Here is a 23,630-nt window from a genome sequence, read left to right on the forward strand (position 1 = left end):
ATTCCGGATGAATTTCCGCTAGCCTACAATTACAATGAATCGCAACCGTCTCGCTGTTCTTTCTTCTATTTAAGATGAGCTTCTTCATCTTAAAAAAAGACTTTTCCACGTTTTGCGCCCGCCGCGAAAGGTAACAAAAAAAATTCCCAGTTAACAAAACTTTGACCGCGTGTAACTCTGCCATCTTATAAGCCAGCGACTTACTTTTTTCACACAAAAATTGATCACGGGCTGAACTTTCCAACGATAGAAAAATTAAAAAAATATTTACATTAATATACAAATATGAATATGATATGTTTGCTATGCCATAACCATCAGTAAACAACGATTTCCGCTGAAATCCTTAAGGCTGGATATTCTTTGGCGTTCCCAGGGATCGACGGTTTGCAAAGCACGTTGGCGTACTCACGTGCAATGGATAGGGTACCGACGTGCACCCCACAAAAGAAGTTTATCCAAATAATTAATGTTCGTAGTACCCATTGGATAACAGTTGCAAATATTTTCTCTTTAAAAAACCATACAGTTGTATGTAGTTTTCGTATCCGTCTAGCAACTGGCTGGCAAGATTTCCTTTTTATTTTCACATTATATTTGTCTTGATGTAGTTATTATCTTTGGATTTTTTGTGACGTTGGCCTTTTAGTGTTGGTAAGTTTCACTTGTGCCTCTGCCCAATCAACATTATTACCGCCGAAAAATCATCGCCAAACCCAGCTTGGTCGTGTCACAAAAAAATATATATGTATTCACACTTCAACAACACAGCATAAATGCGACACTTGATGCTGCTTGCTTGTGAAAGTTTTTCAACATCTGGTGACAAGTCAGATGAAGCAAGAACCAGAACATTTTCTAAATGGGCGTTGGAAATGCGTGATCTTAGCTTGCTCTTCGTGAATTTCATTGTTGAAAACATTTGTTCACATGTGTACAAGCTACCAAACATCGATGCCATTTCTTTTGCATTGTTGGTCAAGCTGCGATAAAGATCACTTTCAAGAAGGTATCTTTTGTAAAATTCAAGCAGCAATATATGCCCTTTGTATGAAATTTTGCCTTCAATTCGTCACTGCATTGCATTTCAATAAGGTCCATTTGAAATTTTTCGGGAATGGTATTGGCATCCACATCAAACGGAGTACTGAATAGCCTGAATTTATTTTGTAGAGAACGAATGTCGGAAAAGCGCGAGGAAAATTCAGTAATTAAATTTCGTATCCCTGACAAATGTAGTGTTGCTACTAGGTTTGCTCTCCTCCAGTATAGGAAAGTGAACATAATTTTCTTTGTCCACTTGACATTCCCAGAGTCGCAGTTTTGTTTCAAATGCCAGTATATGCCTCCACATCTCATGTATCAGTTGTTTTTCCCCTGAAGTTGCAAATTCAATTTGTTCAGATGTGACGTTAAATCTACTAGGAAAGCAAGATTAGATACCCATTCTGGATTACGAAAAAAAGAAATACAGGACATCACCATATTGATTCTCTGCTTCTAATAACATCTGGCGAAACTGTCGGTGATTCAGTTTGTGAGACAAAATCATATCCACAGCTTTCACCACTGTGTCCATGACACTCTTCAAGTTTGTTGTCTTGGCGCACAATGCCTCCTGGTGAATTAAACAGTGCAGCCTACCTTTGAGACTTTATCATTGCGTCCGAGATCTTCCAAGTGTTTTTGAAGCAGAGCAACGGCACCTTTATTTTTACCAATCATTGCAGGAGCTCCGTCGGTTGTTACCGACACCAATTTTGACAGATCAAGGTTCATACCGCATGTATAAGTGCACTGCAACAGTGCCTTCAGAATATTTGCTCCTGTTGTAGTGCCATTCATAGGAACTAACTCAACAAAATCTTCAAAAATATCAAAATTTAAGCTGACTCAACGAACGAATACCGCAAGCTGAGCAGTGTCCGTTGTATCAATGGTCTCGTCAATAGCAATTAAAAAGTATTGCAAATTTTTTATACAATTTTGTTGGCGAGTTTTTACATCCTGTGACATTTCTTCGATTCGTCGGGTGACAGTTCTTGCAGAAAGGCTAACATCAGAGAATAATTTTTTTTCTCTGGACATGTGACATTCACGAAATCACCATCAGTGAAAGGTTTCATGTTTTTTGCACTTAATTTGGCGACCTCATAGCTTGCCTGAGTGTTTTTTTCTGATTCAGTGTTTTGCTTTTGAAATATACTACACTGATTTTCTAAGCAGAGTTTAAGACTTCGAATGCTTTGTCTCATAATGACGCTTAATATTAAATTCCTTGTTTGCAGCAACAGACTGATTGCAAATTAAGCACGTGGGTTTACCAAAGTGCAGTATGGGAAAGTACTTCTCCGTCCATTCTTCATTAAAACTTCGGCACTCATCATCAACCTTACGACGTTTCGCTAACATCCTAAATTAAAAAAAAAATTAGGTTAAAGCTTGTGTGCATGTCTCTTTGTATCTATAACGACTAGTCTAGTCTACTGTACAGACAATCTCGTACTTAGTATGAGATACTAGTCTACCGCCTTCGCACCAGTTTTGTGGCGTAACAATAGACTACGAGGCACTTATGGCGTATCAACACCACAATTTTTATAAGAAACGGCGGGCCGTATTCTTGTGATAACTAATTAATATGTCTCGGGCCGGACGATTTCCAATGGCGGGCCGTAGCTTGACGACCCTTGATGTATAAGAACCCGGTATTTCCCACAGGTAAAATTAGGTAAATCGATAAATTCCCTGATGTGAAATTGCCCTGACCTAAAAAACTTGCATTCACCACAAATTGTAAGGAACAATGCATAAAAATATATTAGGTTCTAGTTCATGGGTGCACAAATATAATGAGGATGAAAAGTGTAATTAAGGCTGTTTACGAAGAAAAAAGTAATATATACTAACTTGTCTTAGGTTCGTTTTTTGTTATGCATTGATAATAGGTTTTAGTAATTTTATGCAAATTAAATCGTTGTAAAATATACTTTATTATGTGTGTGTTTTACCTTAAGATTGTGGTTTTCGTTGCTGGTTGTTCTGTCCGGCTAAAGAGTGGTGCTTGTTTTGCTTCCAGAAGTAGAACATGTTTTGAAGCCATGTTATTATTGCGTTGAATGGTTGAAGTTGAAACCAGTAATTTTGGATATGCAATATTTACATGCAAGTGTATAATAATATTATGTATTTTCCTGATCTGTAATTGATTGTTCATTTTTCATGTGTTGGCTGGCTGCCACGGGTGGTACAATTTTAGCTTAGGTGTTGAAAGCCTAGTTGGAATAGCAAATTAAATCCCAAACTTGCAAGCAGAATAGTGTAACATTTAACTGACCCATGGCACTTGAGTATTTAGCATTATACTAGTAATAATATTTCAGTTTTTGTCCAGAAAAAAAAAATCTGTTTCTGCAAATAAACAAAGAAAATGTAAAATTGCAAAGAAACAGAAATTTAAACTGCTTGGTGTTGAAAAAAAAGCAATTTTAAGGTAGGTCTTACTTTTTTGTAGCAAATTCAACAAAAAAGTCAAAATCAGGCCCCATTGGTCAACAATTGTAAAAATTTTTAAAAATAGTTTTGTTTGTTTAGAATGTTTCACTTGGCAAAATCTCCAGTTTTGTGTCAAGCTACAAAGAGCTGGAAGCTAATGTTTAGCGAGGTAGGAGTTGTTGGTAGCTTTGCAGGAGCATATATTGATAATGTATTCTTTAGGTATTTTGTTGCCAAGTTCGCCCAGACCCGCTTTATGCCACATCAATAAACAGAGGATATCAAACATTTGGAGGAAAACTGGAAGATGAAAATTTGCAGCAAGGTTTTTCAACCGATTCCTTCATGTTTTCAATAACGTGAATATTTTGCTATTTTTTCAGACAATGATATTGAAGTTGTTGACAATCGCAAAGACATCAGTGTGCATTCAAACTCGTCATCCTCGTCAAGGCCTACAACATTGGTCGGAATTTCTTGCCAAAGTCCTGCATCACCATTGAAATCTCCAAATTGTAGTTAATTATCAATTTCCTTGTTAAAGATTGTGTAAAAATGCACTGTTTAAAATGTGAATAAAACATAAGTTGCTTTACTGGAAATATTCAATTAAAAGTTGGCCATTTTTTTATGAAACATGTTTGTTTTGTTTTAGATTTGAAAGTAAAACCCTAAATTGCATTTTACAGATGCTATTTTGACTCAACCGTCAACAATTAACATAAGTTCGCCAATTCTTTCTCCAAAATCACCTTGCACAGCACAAATTTGTGACATTTCCGTGGAATCTGCAAATGACACAAAATTGAGTGAAGTTAATAAAAAGTCAACAACTCAAATAAATGATGAGGCGATTACCCCATCTAGTGAGCTGTTTTCACAATGTTCGACAAGTGGAATTTCAAGCGGGATTATGTCCCAACCATCATCTATGGAGTTTAGTGAAGGTGCAAACTTTTGTTTGTTTATGTTTGTTGCAGATTGGTCTTTTCAAAATACTTTTACAACTTGTTAGCTTAATGTTTTCTTGGATCAAATTAATAAATTTGTTATTTAGACACACTTGATAGCAAACATGAAAATGTGGAACAGACGAAAGTTAACTATGAACCCCAACAAAAGCAAGGTATGGCGTTGGTTTGAAATTTAACCAATAGAAATATAAAGCAGTAACGAATGTTGCAGAAAAAACAAAGGAACCTGAGGAAAATAAATTCACTAAACCCACAAGACCTTCCGTGCTTGGTATTATCTTAAATGTGGTGAATTTTTTGTCCATCTTATTGAAGCCTGGTTTGTTTGAAGGTCCTTTAAAAGTACAAACACATACAGAAGAAGAATTGCTGAAATCTGTGATTGATTGTAAGGAGCCAACAGATGTGATGGTCCACATTCAACTTTATCAAAACAGGGTAACCCCCATCCTTGCCGTTGCTTGCATTCATCAAATCCATTTAAAGGCTTTGTCAAAGTTTCCAAGAAACTCAGCTCCATATAACTCCGTAAGAAAAAGTTTTAATCAATGTTTAATTTCACAATTCAACAGAAATCTGTTTTCAGCTTTGCGGAGAAATTTTAACCAATCGGACATTTCGTGATCTGGTTTCTTTAATTGAGGAAAGTGCAAAAACTCTCAATAATTTCTCACTACTGACAATATCTGCTGATTTGCTTTATTTAAGATTAACTTTAAAGAAACCGACCATTTCCACTTTGCTTTCATTTGTTGACTTTGAAAGCATGAACCTTGAAGGTACATTTGTGTGATGCAATAACGTGGGTTAAAAGCTGATTGTCAAAAAGTTGGGTGGCCTGTAAACCAATTATCGTTAATTTTTGTTTGGTATGAGAAGCAAATTTTAAAATTGACAGTCTTTTGGCATTTTTGTTGATTTACCACCAATAATTCTGTTTTCAATGGTTTTATTATTATTTACAGAAATAAGATTGTTGGCAATGTGCCTCCATACACCAAATATCCCGCTTATCAATTCTGAATACATGTACAACGTGTCAGCTTCAGTTGCCACCCGATACATTGACCACATTAAGGATTTGTACACTTTACTTAACATAATGAAATGTTTTGGGAGGTATTTACTAATGAATAAAAAAATGTTTTTTTGAGTTTATCTTTTGGTTGATTTACTTTTAGATACTTTACCAAAGCTACTAAGAGACAGTGCGAGACAAGAGTTGCAAGTCTTTCTACTGAACTGAAGGGAAAATATCCTGATGGTAGGATTATGGCTGCTCACATGTTCGATGCCTTCTACCGAATGGAACACGCTCCCATGCGTCCATTGTTACAAGAAGGCAGCAACGCCATTGTACAAGGAGATATTCCACTGCAACCTCAGGTAGTTTTCTGCCAAGCAGACAAAAATCAATAGACGTCTGGAAACATTGATTTTGCTTTTTAAGTGTACGGTGTGATTAAACTATTGATTATCTTTGAAGTAAACTCCAAGAAATTGAGCTTTTTTATACCAAGTAGTTTCCAAAATTTGTTAATGATCCACTTTTTTGTTAAAATATAGTTGTGTTCATAGAAGCATAACAACTGCAATGCACATTGTTTTGATCTGTTCGATCTTATCAGTGCAGCTTGTGACTGTAGCTGTGAACAAGCTGGTAAACTAGACATGCACAGATTTTTCCACTTTTTTTTACTTTTACCAATTACCAGGAAGAAACTACTGAGGCAAAACCACTGTGGCCAAAAAAGTGCTTAACATCCAATAGTATTATGTCAACCAATCCTATAGAAGTTTGATTTTTGTTTTGTCACAGATTGTCCATAAACCTTTTTAAAAACACATGAAGGGAAAATTCCTTGACTTTCCCTCAACAACAGATGTCTTGCCTCATGCTATGAATAATTGAACACAAACGAGTGGGCGTCCTGACGTCATTCCCCCCTCCCTGCTTTAATGCATTCAAAATTTAATTATTTATTTTCACATGAAACTAAACCTTCATCTGCTCTTGCATTAAACTTCTGAAACATAAAAACCCTTAATTTGAATCTTGCACCACCAACTTTAAGCTAAATGTAGTCATCAAACTATTGTTGATTAGTGAGCTACAAACACTGTTCCAAACTGTTGGATCTCATCAGTGCAGCTGGTGTTTGTGGCACTGAACTAGCTGGTAAACTAGCCAGACACAGATTTTTTCAAAATATTTTTATTAGTGAGCTGCAAACGGGTCACTGATCATTTTGGCTCACATACTTTTATATTGTTAATTATTTACTCACTATCAAAATAATTTAGGATGTTTCGGCAATTTTGCGATACTTTGTGAAGTTTGGATACACTATTGAAGGGAATGCACTTCTTGACAAGCTCAGCAGCACAATATTTCAACGTCTCCCACATGAACTTGCCTCACAATTCACTACCAACATTAAATGGCTTACTGTGTTTTATTATTACAATGAACAACTTCTGGATGTGTTCGTGGACAAAGTCATGAGACATATTTCCGTGTTAGATTTTGTTGCACTTAGCGATGTTCTTGATGCTCTTGCACAGGTATTGTTCTTTGTTTGTCATGGCAACCAGACAATTTCATGTTTATTGACACTTTGGTTCAGGTTTATTATGTTCCAAAAAATGCTGACGAGTTTTTTGACTGTGTCTACAAGAATATGCTGGAGAAGCTCCCAACACTTAACACAAGTCATGTCCACAATGCTGGTCGTAAGCTGGTGTTGACTGCGTACCACTTTGCTGTGTTTGGAAGATACCCCACGGAGCTGCTTGAGATAGCGTTAAATAAACAGGCAATGATTTAATACCTAGTTGTACGTTTCCTCAAACATTAACATGTAAAATTTTGTAAAGTTTGCTCACCAACGGAGCAGTTCACGTTTCTTTATGAGAGATTTGTGCAAAGCTGTCAGTATTGAAAGGCCTGATTTGCTTCCGACCTGGGTACCCAAGGATCTTATTATGGACATGACTCCACCAAAAACATACGCATTTGAAAAGGTATTGCATAAATATACGCAAAATATTGCATGCATGTAAATGTGAGATAAGTTCCAATTGATATATATAGTTGCAAAATATTGGGAATATTAAGGAATGTTATCACAAATAGTAAACATACTACTAAATTATTTAAGCAGTCAAATATAGTTAAAACTATGATAAAAGTGCTGATAATTATTTCCCCGATTTTAGAGCGTCCAACAGGTGCTTGAATCTGTCGCTGGTGGAAGGGAATATTTTTCATTTATTGCATCCCCACTGAGAAGCTTTCCTCTTTTTCTTTTGCGAGCGCGCTTGGATGGTTCCTTGCTACCATCACATCAACACCCCACATTTATCCCCCCCCACATGCATCAACAGGTAACTAACGGCAACCCACTGCATGTCTGCCAACACTTAATTCTAGAAACCGAACATATGCTATAATAGCAATATTCAAAAGTAGCGGAACTATTATGTTTGTGTATTTCAGGTACAAAACATAGCTGTCGTTCCATTGCCGCGATCACGATTCTGCATTGGCTCACGACATGCAACTGGAAAGACCAGATTGGTTTTGCGTCTTCTTCGCGCACAAGGAGCTCGGGTGGTTACTATTCCACATTTCAACTGGGATGGATTACCTAGCAACCAACAAGCAGCAATTCTTAACTCCAAAATATTTGAGCAAAAGACGGATGACATCATACAGTAGACAGTCTATATTGCATGCTCTCATTGTTGCTTGTGGTGCTCGCAAACATTATGTGTTTATATTTTCTGAAGTTTATGATTTTAAAGATGAGTTCAAGGTTCTTGCTTGTGTCAATGGTAATACTGTGAAAACTGGCTGACCTTAAATATGATCTATTGTGATTTAACGTTGTCACTGTTTTGTTTTCTATAATAAACCTGTGGCAGCATGATGTGTTGACATCAGTTTCATTACAACATTCAAACACTTTTGCTACTAATTATTTTTACAATGTCCATTTCTGGTTAGAAACAAATTAAAAGTTGGCAAGATTTAGTGTCGTAAATACTTTATTTTAAAGCAGTGATTTATACAGCAAGGAACAAACTTTGCATGCAATGAAACAAGGTATTAATGTGTCCAAATTCATTCCACCATGCAGTATTCACATGTCGGGGAAAACACCTTTATCTCATATTTTGACATGTACCAAACAAAGTCATTGTGTAATGCAACAAAAAAGTAATATTGCACAAGAAAACCCAAAAGCCATGAAACCTCAAGGCAGGATTTGCTTTAAATAGTTTTTTTGTTCTGATGTTAAATAATCTGGAAATACAATGTCAAAATTCACAATAAGGTCTCCACGGCGATGTGGTTGTTTTGGAAGGGGAAGTCCCTCTCCTTTAATTCGTTTTGAGGATCCAGGTTTGATGATTTCATTGGAAGGAAGAGACATTAGATGATTTTCCTCAATGTTCGGGATCATTGCTGTGAAACCTGTGAGCGCTTCTTTCAGAGTAATTTTTTTGGTATAAATTACATTGCTTCCATCCCTCTTAAATGTGCTATGTGGGGCATCTTTGATGGTAAATATAATATCAGAAGGAATACTGTTGGCTTTTTCATCACCTTCTTTGGGAAAAGTTATTTTTGTGCCTTCTTTCCAACCTTTTTTTATGTCGATTGTCAGTATTTTGTCTTCGTTCCTTAATGATCCATCTGGACTAAGGCGTTTTCTTGTTATTTTTAATCTTTTGGTTGCTCCATTTTTTATATCTTGTAATGATACTTTAAGATCTCTATGAATTGGTGGATCTTGACGAAGCTGCCTTCCGCCTTGTCCGAAATTCATCTGACTTGTATGCTGAGGTCGGAAAGATTGAGAAAAGAATGAATTGTGTCCTGGCCCGAACATGCTGCCTCCACCACCAGGATGAAATGAATCAGAATCAACAAACATTGTATTGTCGTCATCTTCTCCACCAAAGAAGTTTGCAAAGGGATTTGAATTTCCAAAGAATGCTTCAAATGTTGCTCGTGGATCACCATGAAATGTATAAGTGTAATTTCCATCTTCCCCATGTGAACCTCTGCCCCGGAGTCCTGCTTCACCGTGAGTGTCATAAAGCTTTCTTTTCTCGGAATCACTCAGAACTTCATAAGCCTCCGCAACTTCCTTGAATTTCTCCTCTGCACCCGAACTTTTGTTCTTGTCTGGGTGATATTTCAAAGCAAGTTTTCTGTATGCTTTTTTTATTTCATCCTCACTTGCCGACTTTGTGAGGCCCAGAACTTTATAATAATCTTTGCCCATCATTTGTGCAGATTATCAACGTCTAAGTACTACAAGAAATATGAAGAACCTGCAAAGATGAAACAACTTTGACAAAGGTAAGATTTCCTGACACGCACTTTAACATAAACTAGATTTCTTGCCCAACCACAAAACCTGAGCTATTATAAAACAAATTCGAACATTCTCGCTCGAACTCTTATTGCCGCGAACCTTCTGGAGCTTCATGACGTCATTGAATAACACCGCCCGACGTCATAACTGGTTGCGCATGAGTAAATATCAGAGTAAATACGTGACTAAGTCAGCGTGTTTTATGAAAGTAAAATGTAGTTGACTAAAACTGAAACCCGACAGCGTGAATCTTGACATCACCCAAAAGATGTGAATATTTTTACCTTCGCGCCATTTCGCATGACAGCAAGATGCCAACAAAACCTTGAAATTTGTGCATGATGATCAAATTTGTTGCAAAAAAATACCGACACTCCCGAGACTTGGCAAACAATTTGCAAAGTATCAAATAAACTGGAAAGTGCTGGTATATTCGCTGACTATACGCACCTTTATTGTGACGCCATAAAACTTGCAATCAAAAGAATCAACAAAAGTCATCTATCTCTGACTGTTAGTTTTGAACCTTAACTAACAATTTCTAGAAATCGTTCACACATTTTTTTTTATAAAGGATGTATTTGCAAAATGTTTCTTCTTGCAAATTAAAACAAAAAATGCAAAACTTTGAAGCGCATCATTGCAAAAACTAAAATTTTGACGAAGTAAATATAACAGCTTGTATTCGTGAATATGAAACAATGGATGCTGGCATCAGCGTGCTCCCAGGGAGCATAAAGCGATCTTTATGTAATTGCATTGCTATTGCACTGAGGAATGTGATACTGGGGATATTACAGTATTTGGCTCGAAGTTACAATGTCGTGCACCTTTAAAAATCTGTCAGAAAAAATCATAACCACCAGCAAACAGATGTTGCTTACAACTGATCACGCATGTGCCACTAGAAATTATAACAAGAGAATAAGGAGGTACCACTAACTACCATGCAACATAATACTCTGATTCGACAAATCATTAAAAATAAGTAAATGCATAGTCATTCACAAGCCGTTGGACAATTCCTGCAGGCGGATTTGGGCTGCCTGCATTCTAAAATGAAGCCGCGATTCCATGGAATAGTGGGTGTACGTCTTCCTGGAAATGATTCAAGTGGTTTATGGAATCGTTTTGTTTTTAATAAGTTTGCACCCACTTAGTGAACTTGAGTAGTTCGGTTGCCTCTTTAAGCTTGCCTTGTTCGATCCACATCCACACTAGGTCTGATAATCCCGCAGGGGCGAGGTAATGATCCTTCGAAATTCCCTTAAAACTACGGCAGCAAAAGCTGTGTTTATTCGGTCACAAAGGATATCAACAAAGGAAAACTGTGTTCCACTAATAATTTTATACACAGTCTTTGCTTTGGGTGAGATAGATTTAATTAAATTGTTGTTTATTTTATACTTTTCTCTGATGTCAGTGTAGCACAACTCCGCCTGTAGAAAGTGGCTTCCGTAACGTAAGCAAGCTCCTTTAAGGAGTTGGAGTAGGCAGTAATCGTCGAAATAATTACTTCCAGTCTTCAAACCTTTACTTTTCTTAGCTTCGCTCGTTGAACCTGATCAACATGGAAAGTTAAAAATGAAAAAAATATGCTTTTAAATTAACCTCGTTCCGGGGATATTTCCTTCCTCATTTCCAATTCGTCCTGCTCATACTGGATGACTTGTAAAAGTTTTTGACGAAATTCGTCGTTTTTCTTTAACATCACCAAACCATTCCACGCGTACGCCATTTCCTGGCGAACATATTAATACGCCTTAAACTTGAAGCTACGCAAATGTTGCCAATAGTGAGATATGTAAATGTCCCCTCTGATTCGAACAGTATTGCCAGAAAGTATTAATACGAAATTTACATTTCATTTGAGGCAGCAAACTTTGTAAGTTAATAATGTCGATATTTGAAGGATTCTTACATGGACAGGCATCACTAAAACCTCTCCCTGCTCGAAGAATTTGCGAGCTTTCCTTGTTATAAACTTCTCCATGGGAACGCTTTTGCCGGCAAACCTCTGTTTCAGCAAAGGGACTTCCCTAAACAGGACAAAATTCGAATATTGTCCATGAATCCTGAGCTCAATCAACTCAACTTTAAACAAGTATGTTTGGAATCTCGCAAATAATAGGATTGCAAGAAGTCAATGCTCATGACATAGGAATAAGATTATGTCGCTACAGAAATATATTCGGATTTAGCCGAATATTGGTTGCATACCGAATCTCAATCTTTTCCGTGCATTTGCCCAATCCATACCTCATGAGTTTCCTGATTTCTTCACCATTTCCTTGTTTGTCCTCAACGTACAGGAAGATTGCCCGCAGATACGTATATACACATTTCGACCAATTGCTTTCATTTCTGTTACAATAAATTTTTTTCAATTATCAGTTACATTTCACTTGTTAAAACTTACCTTAAAATTTTAGCATATTTTCCAGCTTGTTTCCATTCCATGAGAAATGTGTGACACCACATCAACTCCCAGTAACACAAATGCGAAAACTGTTTCCATTCTGTTTGGATTTCTGTAGCCTGCACCAAATGTTTGATGGCCTACAAACATTGAACATTGTCAATATATGTTTGGAAGCATGTTATGGAATTCACCTCCTTGAAGTTTCCCTGCAGCTGCTTCAACCTTCCTGCAAACAAATGGAAATAAATCCCCTTTGGATATTTTTGCAACATTTCCCCCAAAACTTTATCTGTGTATTGAAGATCTGCATCATGAGTTCCTATTCAAAAATATGTTTTTGTATTTAGCTTCAAAGAGATAAACAATAAATGTTTTCAATATTAACCCACCAAGATGGACAGATACAAACAGATTGTATCCTAATATGTATAATGATATAAGCGAACTCCTCAAGTTGGGGTTGGTGTAACCAGTTTTAAGTTGTTCAATACCAGTTTGTTTATCTGAAGAGAATCCAATCCACTCCAGAAGTGAAAGGATTCGCGGTGGAAGCAAAGACAAACCCTGCACAAAGTTAAAACATATTGCATGACATGGGGGTAGCAACATATTAACTTAAAACATATAACCCACAGATTCATAAGTACACAGTTAGTAATAAAGAACAATATTTAAACACTGCAGTGTCAATATGCTTACAATGTTGAATGCTCCACAGCCAAGCATCACACCCCCATGGAAGTGATGAGAATTCTCTTTTGCTGCGAAAGCTTCACTGGTCACAAGTTTGTAACAATAGTTGTAAGTTTGGTAGCAAAGACGGATTTTTAAAGCTCCTCGGATGAAACTCAATAAATTCTCATCCTGAAGGAAAACATAAACGATTACAGTTTAATAAAACATATGAATTTCCATGCCGCATAGTTAAATTACTGACCCTCTTTCTATTATGTAACAAAAACCAAAAGTACCGGTAGTATTAGTACAAATTTAATATTCCACAACTGTACCTGGATAAAAGTGAGTGTTGCTCTGTACAGGTTAAGTTCTGCAAATATGAGTTCTGCATGCAATTCATCTGCAAAATAAAAGGTTTACAAATATATTTAGAGTGAGGGCTCTTTTGTTGAAAACTTATCTTTTTGACCAAGAAAATGTTTGTAAACTTACTGTCAGTGAGTGTGGGTGCGTCTGTAAGACCAAGAATCTTTGTAAATGAGCTGGTAAGATTCTGTTTCCTCCTGTATCTGTAAAAACCAAGTGTTGGTTATTCACATACATGTTGCCATACTTAATGTCACCTGTTACAAATCTGAATTGCTGATTTCACGCAGGTCATTGCTTCATTTATGTCTTTCTGAAATCAAAGGACTTTGTTACATTGTGTGAAAAATTATTAAAATTGTCTAAACTAATTATACTTCGTACTTCGCTACTTACACTTTCAAATGTCATAACAGATTCCATAAATCGGAGAGTTGAAACACCAATAGCGTGGTACATACTTGTCGATGACCTACATTTGAAACACAAAGAATGTAGTTTGACACTTTTAAATATTTTGTACATATGTAACCCCTTTAATATATATTGTAAAATATCAAGTTAAAGTACACTATTTCCAAGACCTAATCAACATTAGCCAATAGGCATATCTGGTATATTTTGCAATTCATAGGGTACTAATTCAACATTTTATGGAAAACTAAATCAGTTTTTTTAATACAACACGACACAAACTTACTTTTCTGCCATGAGTTTCCGGGCTTCATTAAACTCATTGTTGAAAAAAAGACTGATAGCGATGTTAACTTCAGCCAACGCACCTTCAAGGTCTAGAACTTGATCTCTTGATATTTGAGACTGAGCATCCTCAAACTTTAAACATACATTGGTATTTTTAATAAACAAGACTTTTCAAATAAATTATTTGCTAATAACCATGAACGTTTTCATAAACTATTGAAAACTTTATTTCATCTTCACAAAAACAGTTGTACCAGCTTTGAAGTAAATGAATCCATCGGAGAAACATTGGATTCAGAAGACCAAAACAAAATAAAGAAACAACTAATTGCTAAAGAAAGTGTTGTTCTCAATTTATTGTTATGCGCGTTGCGTTAAACGGTTTCAAGATTTTTAAGCATTTCAATCGGCCAGTTGTAAAACGCAAAAAAACAACAACAGTACCTTTGGGAATTCAGCTAGCTACTGTATTGATTTTGTCGACAATGTCACTAGGAACTATTGTTGATACGAAGTATCTGCTTACCTCTTCGTCTGAATCCTCCCAAGCCCCTTCTGCGTCCATACTTTATGGCAAATCTTACAAAAGTATTCGAGAAACTTTATTTGTATCGATACAAAAAAAAGTTTTAACAACCTTTTCACTGGATGAGACGTAGTGTCGCAATAAGTTTTTCGTTGGAAAAGCGCCTTTGGTTAAAACAAATCATTGCAAGACAACTGAACTCAAGTTTGTTAAAGTAACATTTTTGTTGTGGAAGTTCGTGTCAAAAGTATTAGTGACGTTTTTGCTTGAAACTGGGAAGAATTGAAATACCGACTCGACAACAATATCACACTTCTGTAAATCGCTTTATGGATGTTTAATTTTCAGCAAAGTTCAGCAAAGTTCCAGGCTACGTTCCAAACTTTTTCTGATATAATGTTGGAGGTAATTGGCTCCAAATGTCTTGCATTGGTCGTTCAACGATGACGATGGAGTCTGCATCCATTGCATCACAAAACATTATGGGCTGAAAAAGGTATACGCTGAATAAAAAATGTACTGGTTTGAATTAGGAAAGAAAATCGCTTACGCTAAAATTGTGGCAGAATCGATTTTTTCCTTTTATCTGTTCACCCTCTCTCGTCTGAAAACAATTTCTTATTAACGTTACACAGAATAGGTGTTTTGCATCGGCTCTTATCAAATGTTATAGATCAGCTTTACATTGACAGCAAAACCTAATCCCTTCAAAAATTTGTTAGTAAAAAGTAATTAGCCAAGTTTAAATGTTACACCTTACAGTAACCCATGACCAACAGTGTATGTTTTCTTACAAGGAACAATATATTTTCTGAAATATCTTTATGTCAACTTTTGGAGTCACCAAAACAGCATATTCAAGTTCTTTGTTGATAAGGTTGTGTCTATCGCACAATAATAACACAAACCCTTTCAATAACATAGATTCCATCTTTTGATACAAAATATATTTCTTCACTCTCTTGTGATTGAAAGAGCAGCAATTGGTTGACAACTGCCCGACTTGTCTGCAGTTTAGAAGTAGTGTGAATGGATTCCAGCAAAGAATTGTGTTTCATCGAAAGAATTTTTCTTGTCCAATTAGTGTACTTAAAGTTTTTTAAACAAAATTCAAATACCTGCAAAAGAAACAAAGTCAACGAAACCTTTCATTTTCTTTTTAATACAAAAGGAATTTTAGGCAAGAGAAATGATGAGAAGAACAAACTGAAACCATCACCACCATCGGCTGTAGCACAATTATGCCCACTAGTGGTGACAGTGGGCTAACCTGCATATTATCGTAGACAACAAGCAATGTATGCAGCGATGGATGAAACAACATTGCAGTAGGAATCGTAGAAGCTCGTGGAAGAGAACAAAAATCCTGAAATTAAAACATAATCTGTTTTAACTTGTAATCTCTGCAAAACTAAGCATAACTCACTGTCATGTTCATGAGGTCATAAACCACTATCTCACTTTCAAGGTTTGCGGTTGCAAGTAAAGTTGAATCGGGTGAAACAGCAAGCAGGTTGCAATGTGTTGATGGTGCTGAAATATGCTTAAAATGTAAGATCCATATACTGCAAAATTTAGCACGAATCAGCAAATTGACACGAAACGTGTTTCAACTGCGCTGCGTAACAATCCACGAGGCACTTGTGTTTGTTATGATTGTGACAATACAGGTAGTTTAAAACTAGCTTAACGCATGATAATGTATGTGGTTTTTCTGACAATAATTTTTAATTTAAACAAAATCCAGGGGTGACAATACATATGTTGTCACCCCTGTTTGTTTGTGAGGGGTGACATGTCAACCCTAAATCGACGCCTATGGCTGTGACAACATATGAAGTACATTCAACATACATTTTGTTGAAAACATCTGCAAAAGTCTTATTTCAGCTGTTTCCGCATCAATTTCAGCAAGGAGAATTTTGTGTTCGATTGTAGAAAGGATAAGGCGCTTTGAGTCTGGGGTGAATAGTAATGTGTGGGAAGGAATCAGACCAACACACTTCACCTGAAACAATCAACACAGGGACAACAATAACAGAATAGGATTCAGTATTTGATTCTTGAATAGTGTATAATTCTCTGTTAATCAATCACACATTTCTTGATAAATTTAAAATCTATGTTCATACAAGTAATAATTATATCAATAAAGAACACAAGACTAACCCTTTGTATGTCCAACTTGTCCATGTTAATTTTAATTCTGTAGATTCTCACTGTCTTAAGTGTTGAATAAACAATCCAATTTCCACACTTTGATATGGCACTGCACATAATTTGATTTATTTCCTACAAATAAAAAAAACCTCTTAAAAATTATTTCACAAACGCAAACACATAAAACATACAGATTTTGGTTTTCTGAGTTCCAATATTTTGGTTGGTTGCTCCTCGATTGCAAGTGAATGTCCAGTTTTTGCCCCTAAAATAATCAAGTTTTTATTTTTTAATTTAAACCCCTGTTCAACAAGTTACCCACCTGCAGTCTGTGCAGGTTTTCCTGTGCGCCACAATTCTAGTTTGTCTTTGTATTGGAACAAAAGCAACTTCCCATGTGCAGAATGTGACACTAAAGATCTCTGCGTAAATTAAAATGACATAAAAACAGATGCATGTAATTATGGCGGGTAAACCTTACTGAAGGAAAACTATGAAATCGTTGAAATTTTCCAAGTTTTGTATGAAGGCTATTCGTCATAATATTTGTGTCCACACCTGAAAATTTTTAAAATAACAATATTTTTTTTAAATATTACCAATCTTCACTAATATGTCTAAAATAATATTATAATTCAAACTTGTCTCATAAAATTTATTATACCCTAAGGAACACAATTCGCCAATGGTTGTACAGGATAATACCCCAACCATGTTAAAAACTTACCACCAGAAACAATTTTGTCTTTAATAACTTCAACTGCTCTGATATCATGTGTGTGTTTTAAAACCATATTTCCCTTGACCCAATTAAGTCCATCTGTAGTGTTTATTAAACTGAACTGAAATACCCTTGGATCAACTCCTGCAGCAAATATAGATTGACCATTTGGATGAGTGCACATACACAACACATCAGCACGATGAACATGGAAACTCTGCAAATATTCAAAGACACAATAATAATCTTTATCAAAACTTTTCACAAATGAATGGAAAAAATTTACCTGTATTTGAGAGGAGTTTTTTCCATCCCAAAACTGGACTCTTCCAGAGGAATCCCCACTTACAATTGTATAATCCCTACAAGTACAAAATTACAAAAGTAAAATAACAGTTTCACCACAAAAAAAAAGCTCACCTCAAAAAGGAACTTTTTGTAACAAATGAAAAGCTTACCTTAATATTAGTAAACACCAAACAATTGTTTCTACATTTTTCATTTGTCTGTCAATCGTAATTCTCTGCAAGGCTCTACCTGTAGATGCAACATCAGTTGGTTAATCGTTTCCAGACCATATCATGTCAACCACATTACCTGTTTTTGTGCTCCACATCCTAATAACATCAACAGATCCAGTGACGAGCACATCACCTTCTTCATGCCAAGCAATCGACAAAATTCGACCTAAACACAACTGGTAACATACAACGTATATTGGCATAATCTATTTTACCTTCTTGTTTGTCAAAAGTTTTTTCATATGAAATAGATTTATTTTGTGCATCAAATAACTTGACACTTCCATCTTCACACCCAACCTGTAATAGAGGTTGTCAAATTATGTCAGCAACAAGAAAAGCAGAAATGTACCGCAATCTTATCCTCATTAGGCGAGGGCGACATACACCACACAGCACCACCATAACTGTCCACTGTAACCTTTGAAAATATAAATTTCGGAAAACGGTTCTCACAGCAAAGGAAATGTTTTACCTTCACCGATGTTGTCGAAAGGTCATATTCTGTAATATCCCCATTCAGGCCTCCAGAAATAAGACGATTTGCAAGCCAAGTTAAACTTTCAACTGAACGACCTTGCATTCCAGGAATAACCTGAAGGCAAATGGAAAACAATGTTACGTTAACTATGTTTGATGTTATTTCTAATACTGTGTTGTAAAAACTTACCAGTTTCACAAACCAATTTCCGTGAGTGTTCCATATTTCAATGCTTCCGTCTGACCTTGCAACTGCAAGGTCATCAGATAACTTGGAAACAGCCATACAATTAACTGAACATGGGACAAAGTCAAACATACGACAGCGATGGACAACCTTGGTGCTCATTATGACCAAACAATAAATTCAATCTTAAAAGAAAAAGTCAGATTCCAAGCAAACCATGACAGTGTACTATCAAAAGCATTTTTAGACTATTGTATAATTTGTCAAATTGTGTAGTTATAGCAAACAAACCATAGAGAGTTTAAAATCTTTAAGTGACAATTTTTAAAACTAAGATGAAAATATTCTTGTTGGTTTCTTATTCTTTGTTATCTCCTGACTTACTTTTACAAATACTTTGGGGAGATAACTTCTTAAAGATTGTTGTAAATTTTAAACCACTTTGACCTATCCGTATGATAACATCAACTTTCTCGTGAAAAACGCCGCACTTCGAACCGCAACACAAGACGACCAGACCAGAGTATTATCGAGCAGACATTTACTTATTTATTATTGTTTGCACGTGGTTTACTGATGGCTAGCGTTTCTCTCATCTGTTTATTAAAGATACGATGGATATCATTTTTTCTCAATAAAGTTGTATTTTTTACAAAGTCTCCATGCTTGCGAAAATCACACTATATATGTCACACACAAAATCACACAAATAGTTTTTATTTTATGCGTCATAAAATTGATTTTGGTCATGAAAGACGTTACGCGTAAAAGTCGAATCGTTTGTTTGTTAATTGGTTCGCAAACGTTGGCTTAAATTACATTCGCAAAGGTATTTGGTGACTTAACCGTTGCAACCTTTTGTAGGTTTTCGCTTCAGGAAGGAAAACATCCACAGCTTATTTACCTCCCAACTGCACAGTATAAAGGGACTACATGCAGTTATACGCAAGTGTTGGTTCTTCGTAATTCGAACGTTCGATGACACCTTCTTTCTTTCACTATTGTTTTTTCATATTTAGTAACATTACTATTTTTTCATAATTGGGAGTTACAAATAAAACTATGTCAATTAGGAACTTCTTGGGATGCCGCTTTATGTTTATTTTAATGTCTAGAGTTGAAAGAATCTGCACTCTCGCAAACGCTTTTGCGATCACATCTTGAGAGCAGGAAATTTAACTACCTGTCAACAAGATAAAAGGACAAACAAAGAATTTACAAATTAAGGACAATTGGTAAACCCATGTATAGCTGACCCAATCAATCGTTTTTTTATGCATTGTTGAATTGCTTCTATTTTTTACGGTTACATCACACATAAATAAGAGCATATTTTAACCAATTTAGTTTTATTATTTAACTTTTTGGGCAACAAAAATGCCCTTGTTCGCATGAGTGCGGACAACACACATATATATATATGAATACTGTATACATATATACTGTATAAACCTTAGCGAGAAATTCGTAAATAAATGTAGATCAAGTTTCTCCGAAGTTCACTGAAACCATCAAACTTTCAATATTTGCCCACAAGGCATATATTTGCGCTGCAGTCACAAACTGCTGCTAGTTGAGGCAAATTCCTCATTTGCATATTCTTTTTCATGGATTTCGTTTGCTACGTCACAATTCTCTTTGTCGTCGGAAACGTTTGCTTGTATTTCTTTGAGGCGTTGTTGCAAATGTTGAATTTCGTGATTTTGTTTTTCCCTTTCCACCTTCAACGTGAGGTTGGTCAAATCTGCAACAACCTTCATTGAAATATATCCGCGTGTCTCCATCGAAATCTTACCTAATGACGTCATGTCATGATTTACAGTGGATGAGAGGTGGGGTAGAGTTTCGGAAAGACAGATAACACGCTGGAATTCGTTATGACGTCGGCGATGTTCGCGCATGCGCCGTCGCATTTTGTTGTATTCTTCTATTGATACTCCGTGTCTATGGCAACGTTAAGTCAACGGCAATTTTACACAGCGGAAATGACGTACCTTCCCGTCTTCAACTGGATTTCAAGTTGTTCTTTTTCTGCTTCAAGCAATTCAACTTTACTTCTTAAATTTCGGACCTTTTCTATTAACGCGTGCTTGATCCTGTCAATTACACCCATTATCATGCGACAATATAAGGCATTATGACGTACTTCCGCTGTTGTTTGTATGATTTCCGTCCCTCTTGTTGATTTTGGCGAAGTTTATGTTCCACTTGGTCGAGCTTACTTCTTAGCCGATGCTTTTCTTCCATCCACACAAGCTTGTTGCTCTCCTGCGACCTTTTTAATACAAGTATTGTTTATTCAGGTTTTTAGCTTTTGTGATCACCAACTTTTCGGCTTCATTCTTTGTGCGTAAAACTTCGTCCCTGGATTTCTCCGCCTCAATTCTGGCCAATCGGAGAGCGTCACGTGTCCGTTCCGCTTCATTGTTTGTCTGTTGTTTTAGTGACGTAATGGCACGAAGCTCATTTTCCAAACTCACAATTTTTTGTTTCAAGGCCATACATTCATCCCGGTCACGCTCTAATTGTTTTCGATTTTCTCTCTCATGTTCCAAGCGAATACTTCAATAAAAAACACATCTAAGAAAATATTTCTTGGGTGTTTCTCAAACACACCTTAATTCAGATAAATCTGCCCGAATTGCTGTTTCAGTATCTTCACAGTTTTTAAGTTTTTCTTCAAATGCTTCTCGTTCAGTATTTCTAGACTGTACTTCCGCCAGGAGGCGCTGTTCAAGTTCACGACATTTTTCCTCCACTTGAACTCTGGAATCACCAAAATACTGAATATCAAGTGGGGATGAAATTTGAAAAAACATAACATTGAAATCTTCTGTTAGCTTTAAGAAGAAAAGTACTAGGAATCACAAACTTGTCATTTTGCATCTGGTTATTCTTGGTCCATTCTTCTTCTCTCGTTTCTTGTAGTTTTAGTGAAAAATCTCTTTCCATTTCTTCAATTTCTCTGTTGTGTTGATCAATTGAAATCTTTGCAACATCAAGTTCTGTCTCCAAACCTTATGAAATTTTACTTACAATAAGTTCTTTGAACAAAGTGACAACATGGATTCAATTGCAAATATGCACAAATTAGCACTAACAGTGATAAAAAATGAAAGCTAACCTTGCAACTTATTAACAAGAGAATCTTTGTCACGTTCCAATTCCCCACGGGTTTCAAGAAATTCAAGCTTTTGGTTGGTAAGCGCCACCTTGTGTCGATGGCTCTCTTCTTCACTAATATTTCTGTGTGCGAAGTAAAAAATTATGATCAAATTAAACAATATTACATTACTTTTACCTTAGAGAGGCACATTCCCTTGTTAGATCTTGTATTTGTTGATTAAGTCTAAGGTTCTGTGCTGTATGGTCGCGAAGTTCTTTTTGGAGTCTGTCACATTGAAATTCTGCCGATCGCTTTTCACTCTGCAATTATAAATACCAGGTATGTCACCAACACCCTCAACAAAACATGTCATACCTCAATTTGTTTAATATTTGTTTGAAGATGTGAGAGTTCTTTAATTTGAGTCCTTTGAACTAAATCTGCTTCGCCGGCTTGATGTTCTTTCTGCTTTTGCATTTCCTTTAACTCATCCAACAAATTTTTAACCTACACAAAAATCTTACATTACAAAAACAAACAAAATTAAAAAAGTCAAACGTAACTCTTTGATCAAGTTGCATCTTCTGTCTCTGAAGGTTAAGAAGTTTTTGTGAATCAACATCAGGAGAAGACTTAAGCATTTTTTCTAGGTTTTCCTTTTCATGTTGAAGTGAAAAAACTTCAGCTTGGTGCCTGTGACAGTCAAGCAAAGTTGTAAAGAATGTGAAACTTTAAGGAAAGTATCACAATGACCTTAAACTCTGTTCTTCCAAGTTACGCTGATATTCAGCTTTGGCATGATCAAATTCTGCCTTCAAAAATGTGTGCTCATAACGGAGTTTGTTAAATTCACTTCTGTATTTCTCTACTTCCTGAAAAACAAGCAAAGTAAGCAAGTGGAGTACATTCTATTTTTCACATCTCAAAACCTTGTCCATTGTAAGCATATGTGCTTTCAGTGGATCTTCGAGTTCCTTTGAAATTTCAGCTTTTATAATTTCAAGTTTGTCTGGATGAAAAACTTGTGCACGAACATTTTCCAGCTGCAAGCAATTTTTCATGTCAACCTCATAAATATAAAATAACTACAACTTCAGTATTATTTGTTACCTCTGTGTTCTTGTAAATGAGTTGATTTTGAAGGTCAGATACAAGAGCTTGTAAATGCTCTGCAGACTGTACACCACTACTGTGTAACTTTGTCAAATCGTTTTGTACTTTGATATACTCATCTTGCAATCTACACATTCAATCAAGTTTGTAGATTAACAACTTTATCAAATGAAAAACAATTTACTTTTTATGTTCTTCTTTTAGTGTTTTGTAATTTGTTCTGTGGGTTTCACAACGCATACGTTCATCAATCAACATATTCTGGAGGTCCACCATGTTTTTTGGTTGTTGTCCGCTCGGAAAACCTGGCTGCTCGATGGTCAAATGTGGAGAAGACTCCGCAAAAGATCGTCCCGATTCCATATTAAATGCAAAAAATTAAACCGCAAGCAAACCCTACAACAAAACAACAAACACGAAATTCTTTGAAAATGTTTTTACACTTTCTGCATTCCAACGACTGTTTAAAATCGCCGCTAGTAGGGCTATAGAAACAATAGAGAAATAACTGCCTTTATCACATTTCTCATTATGGCATTCCGGTAAATATATCTGAGTATTCTCCCAAAGAAAAATGCACTTGTTTTTATTTAACTCACGAAATTCGGTATTCATTACCGCCAAAACCCATGGACTGTTCCATACAGGTATGGTTTTTAAGCGGTTCTTCATCGTCATCCGATTTATTACATTCTGATTTGTGCATTTTACAGATGACAAAGAAAATAAACATCTATAGATCTCAGCTGGTTGCACTTGCAGGACCCGAAGTTTCTTTCACAATTCGTG

At 36.0% G+C, this 23,630-nt stretch overlaps 4 protein-coding genes and 1 pseudogene across 5 annotated transcripts; 1 reads left to right on the forward strand and 4 right to left on the reverse strand.

Annotated features, from left to right (window-relative positions):
- Positions 1–3,387: 3,387 nt before the first annotated feature.
- On the forward strand, positions 3,388–8,401 carry LOC145907201 (uncharacterized). Its single transcript, XM_082994634.1, has 16 exons — positions 3,388–3,493; positions 3,595–3,664; positions 3,718–3,820; positions 3,879–4,010; positions 4,185–4,442; positions 4,553–4,621; positions 4,681–4,740; positions 4,801–4,997; positions 5,056–5,248; positions 5,435–5,588; positions 5,651–5,855; positions 6,774–7,034; positions 7,097–7,285; positions 7,347–7,493; positions 7,689–7,856; positions 7,969–8,401. Exons 2-16 carry the CDS (start codon positions 3,596–3,598, stop codon positions 8,188–8,190), a joined length of 2,427 nt encoding a protein of 808 aa, XP_082850760.1. The 5' UTR covers positions 3,388–3,493; position 3,595; the 3' UTR covers positions 8,191–8,401.
- Positions 8,402–8,485: 84 nt separating this feature from the next.
- On the reverse strand, positions 8,486–9,871 carry LOC145907350 (dnaJ homolog subfamily B member 4 pseudogene; annotated as a pseudogene).
- Positions 9,872–10,428: 557 nt separating this feature from the next.
- On the reverse strand, positions 10,429–14,723 carry LOC145907274 (tetratricopeptide repeat protein 39B-like). The gene is made up of 16 exons (XM_082994702.1): positions 14,554–14,723; positions 14,026–14,159; positions 13,722–13,797; positions 13,583–13,638; positions 13,452–13,528; positions 13,292–13,359; positions 12,981–13,145; positions 12,671–12,845; positions 12,473–12,600; positions 12,279–12,418; positions 12,119–12,223; positions 11,781–11,898; positions 11,471–11,600; positions 11,267–11,420; positions 11,016–11,132; positions 10,429–10,957 (listed from the first exon to the last, which is right to left on the reverse strand). Exons 1-16 carry the CDS (start codon positions 14,590–14,592, stop codon positions 10,864–10,866), a joined length of 1,776 nt encoding a protein of 591 aa, XP_082850828.1. The 5' UTR covers positions 14,593–14,723; the 3' UTR covers positions 10,429–10,863.
- LOC145907252 (U3 small nucleolar RNA-associated protein 4 homolog) lies at positions 14,612–19,156 on the reverse strand. The gene is made up of 19 exons (XM_082994684.1): positions 19,007–19,156; positions 18,626–18,807; positions 18,431–18,550; positions 18,308–18,376; positions 18,171–18,255; positions 18,032–18,121; positions 17,893–17,971; positions 17,721–17,796; positions 17,441–17,651; positions 17,195–17,271; positions 17,036–17,135; positions 16,905–16,978; positions 16,723–16,845; positions 16,408–16,561; positions 15,980–16,086; positions 15,824–15,919; positions 15,462–15,671; positions 15,104–15,157; positions 14,612–15,040 (listed from the first exon to the last, which is right to left on the reverse strand). Exons 2-19 carry the CDS (start codon positions 18,782–18,784, stop codon positions 14,924–14,926), a joined length of 2,001 nt encoding a protein of 666 aa, XP_082850810.1. The 5' UTR covers positions 18,785–18,807; positions 19,007–19,156; the 3' UTR covers positions 14,612–14,923.
- An 804-nt stretch (positions 19,157–19,960) lies between these two features.
- On the reverse strand, positions 19,961–23,259 carry LOC145907223 (centrosomal protein of 83 kDa-like). Of its 2 annotated transcripts, XM_082994664.1 has the most exons (15): positions 23,026–23,259; positions 22,839–22,968; positions 22,658–22,771; positions 22,482–22,600; positions 22,292–22,421; positions 22,104–22,235; positions 21,924–22,048; positions 21,747–21,868; positions 21,495–21,639; positions 21,239–21,388; positions 20,951–21,184; positions 20,769–20,897; positions 20,617–20,718; positions 20,418–20,566; positions 19,961–20,366 (listed from the first exon to the last, which is right to left on the reverse strand). In XM_082994664.1, the coding sequence occupies exons 1-15, from the start codon at positions 23,202–23,204 to the stop codon at positions 20,179–20,181; spliced, it is 2,148 nt and encodes a 715-aa protein (XP_082850790.1). In that variant the 5' UTR covers positions 23,205–23,259; the 3' UTR covers positions 19,961–20,178. The 2 variants fall into 2 exon arrangements, with proteins under 2 accessions (XP_082850790.1, XP_082850782.1); XM_082994656.1 differs by having other exon boundaries at positions 19,961–20,566.
- Between the last annotated feature and the right edge of the window lie 371 nt (positions 23,260–23,630).

This window comes from Ascidia mentula, chromosome 1 (genome assembly GCF_947561715.1).
Source record: "Ascidia mentula chromosome 1, kaAscMent1.1, whole genome shotgun sequence".
Classification (NCBI taxonomy): Eukaryota; Metazoa; Chordata; class Ascidiacea; order Phlebobranchia; family Ascidiidae; genus Ascidia; species Ascidia mentula.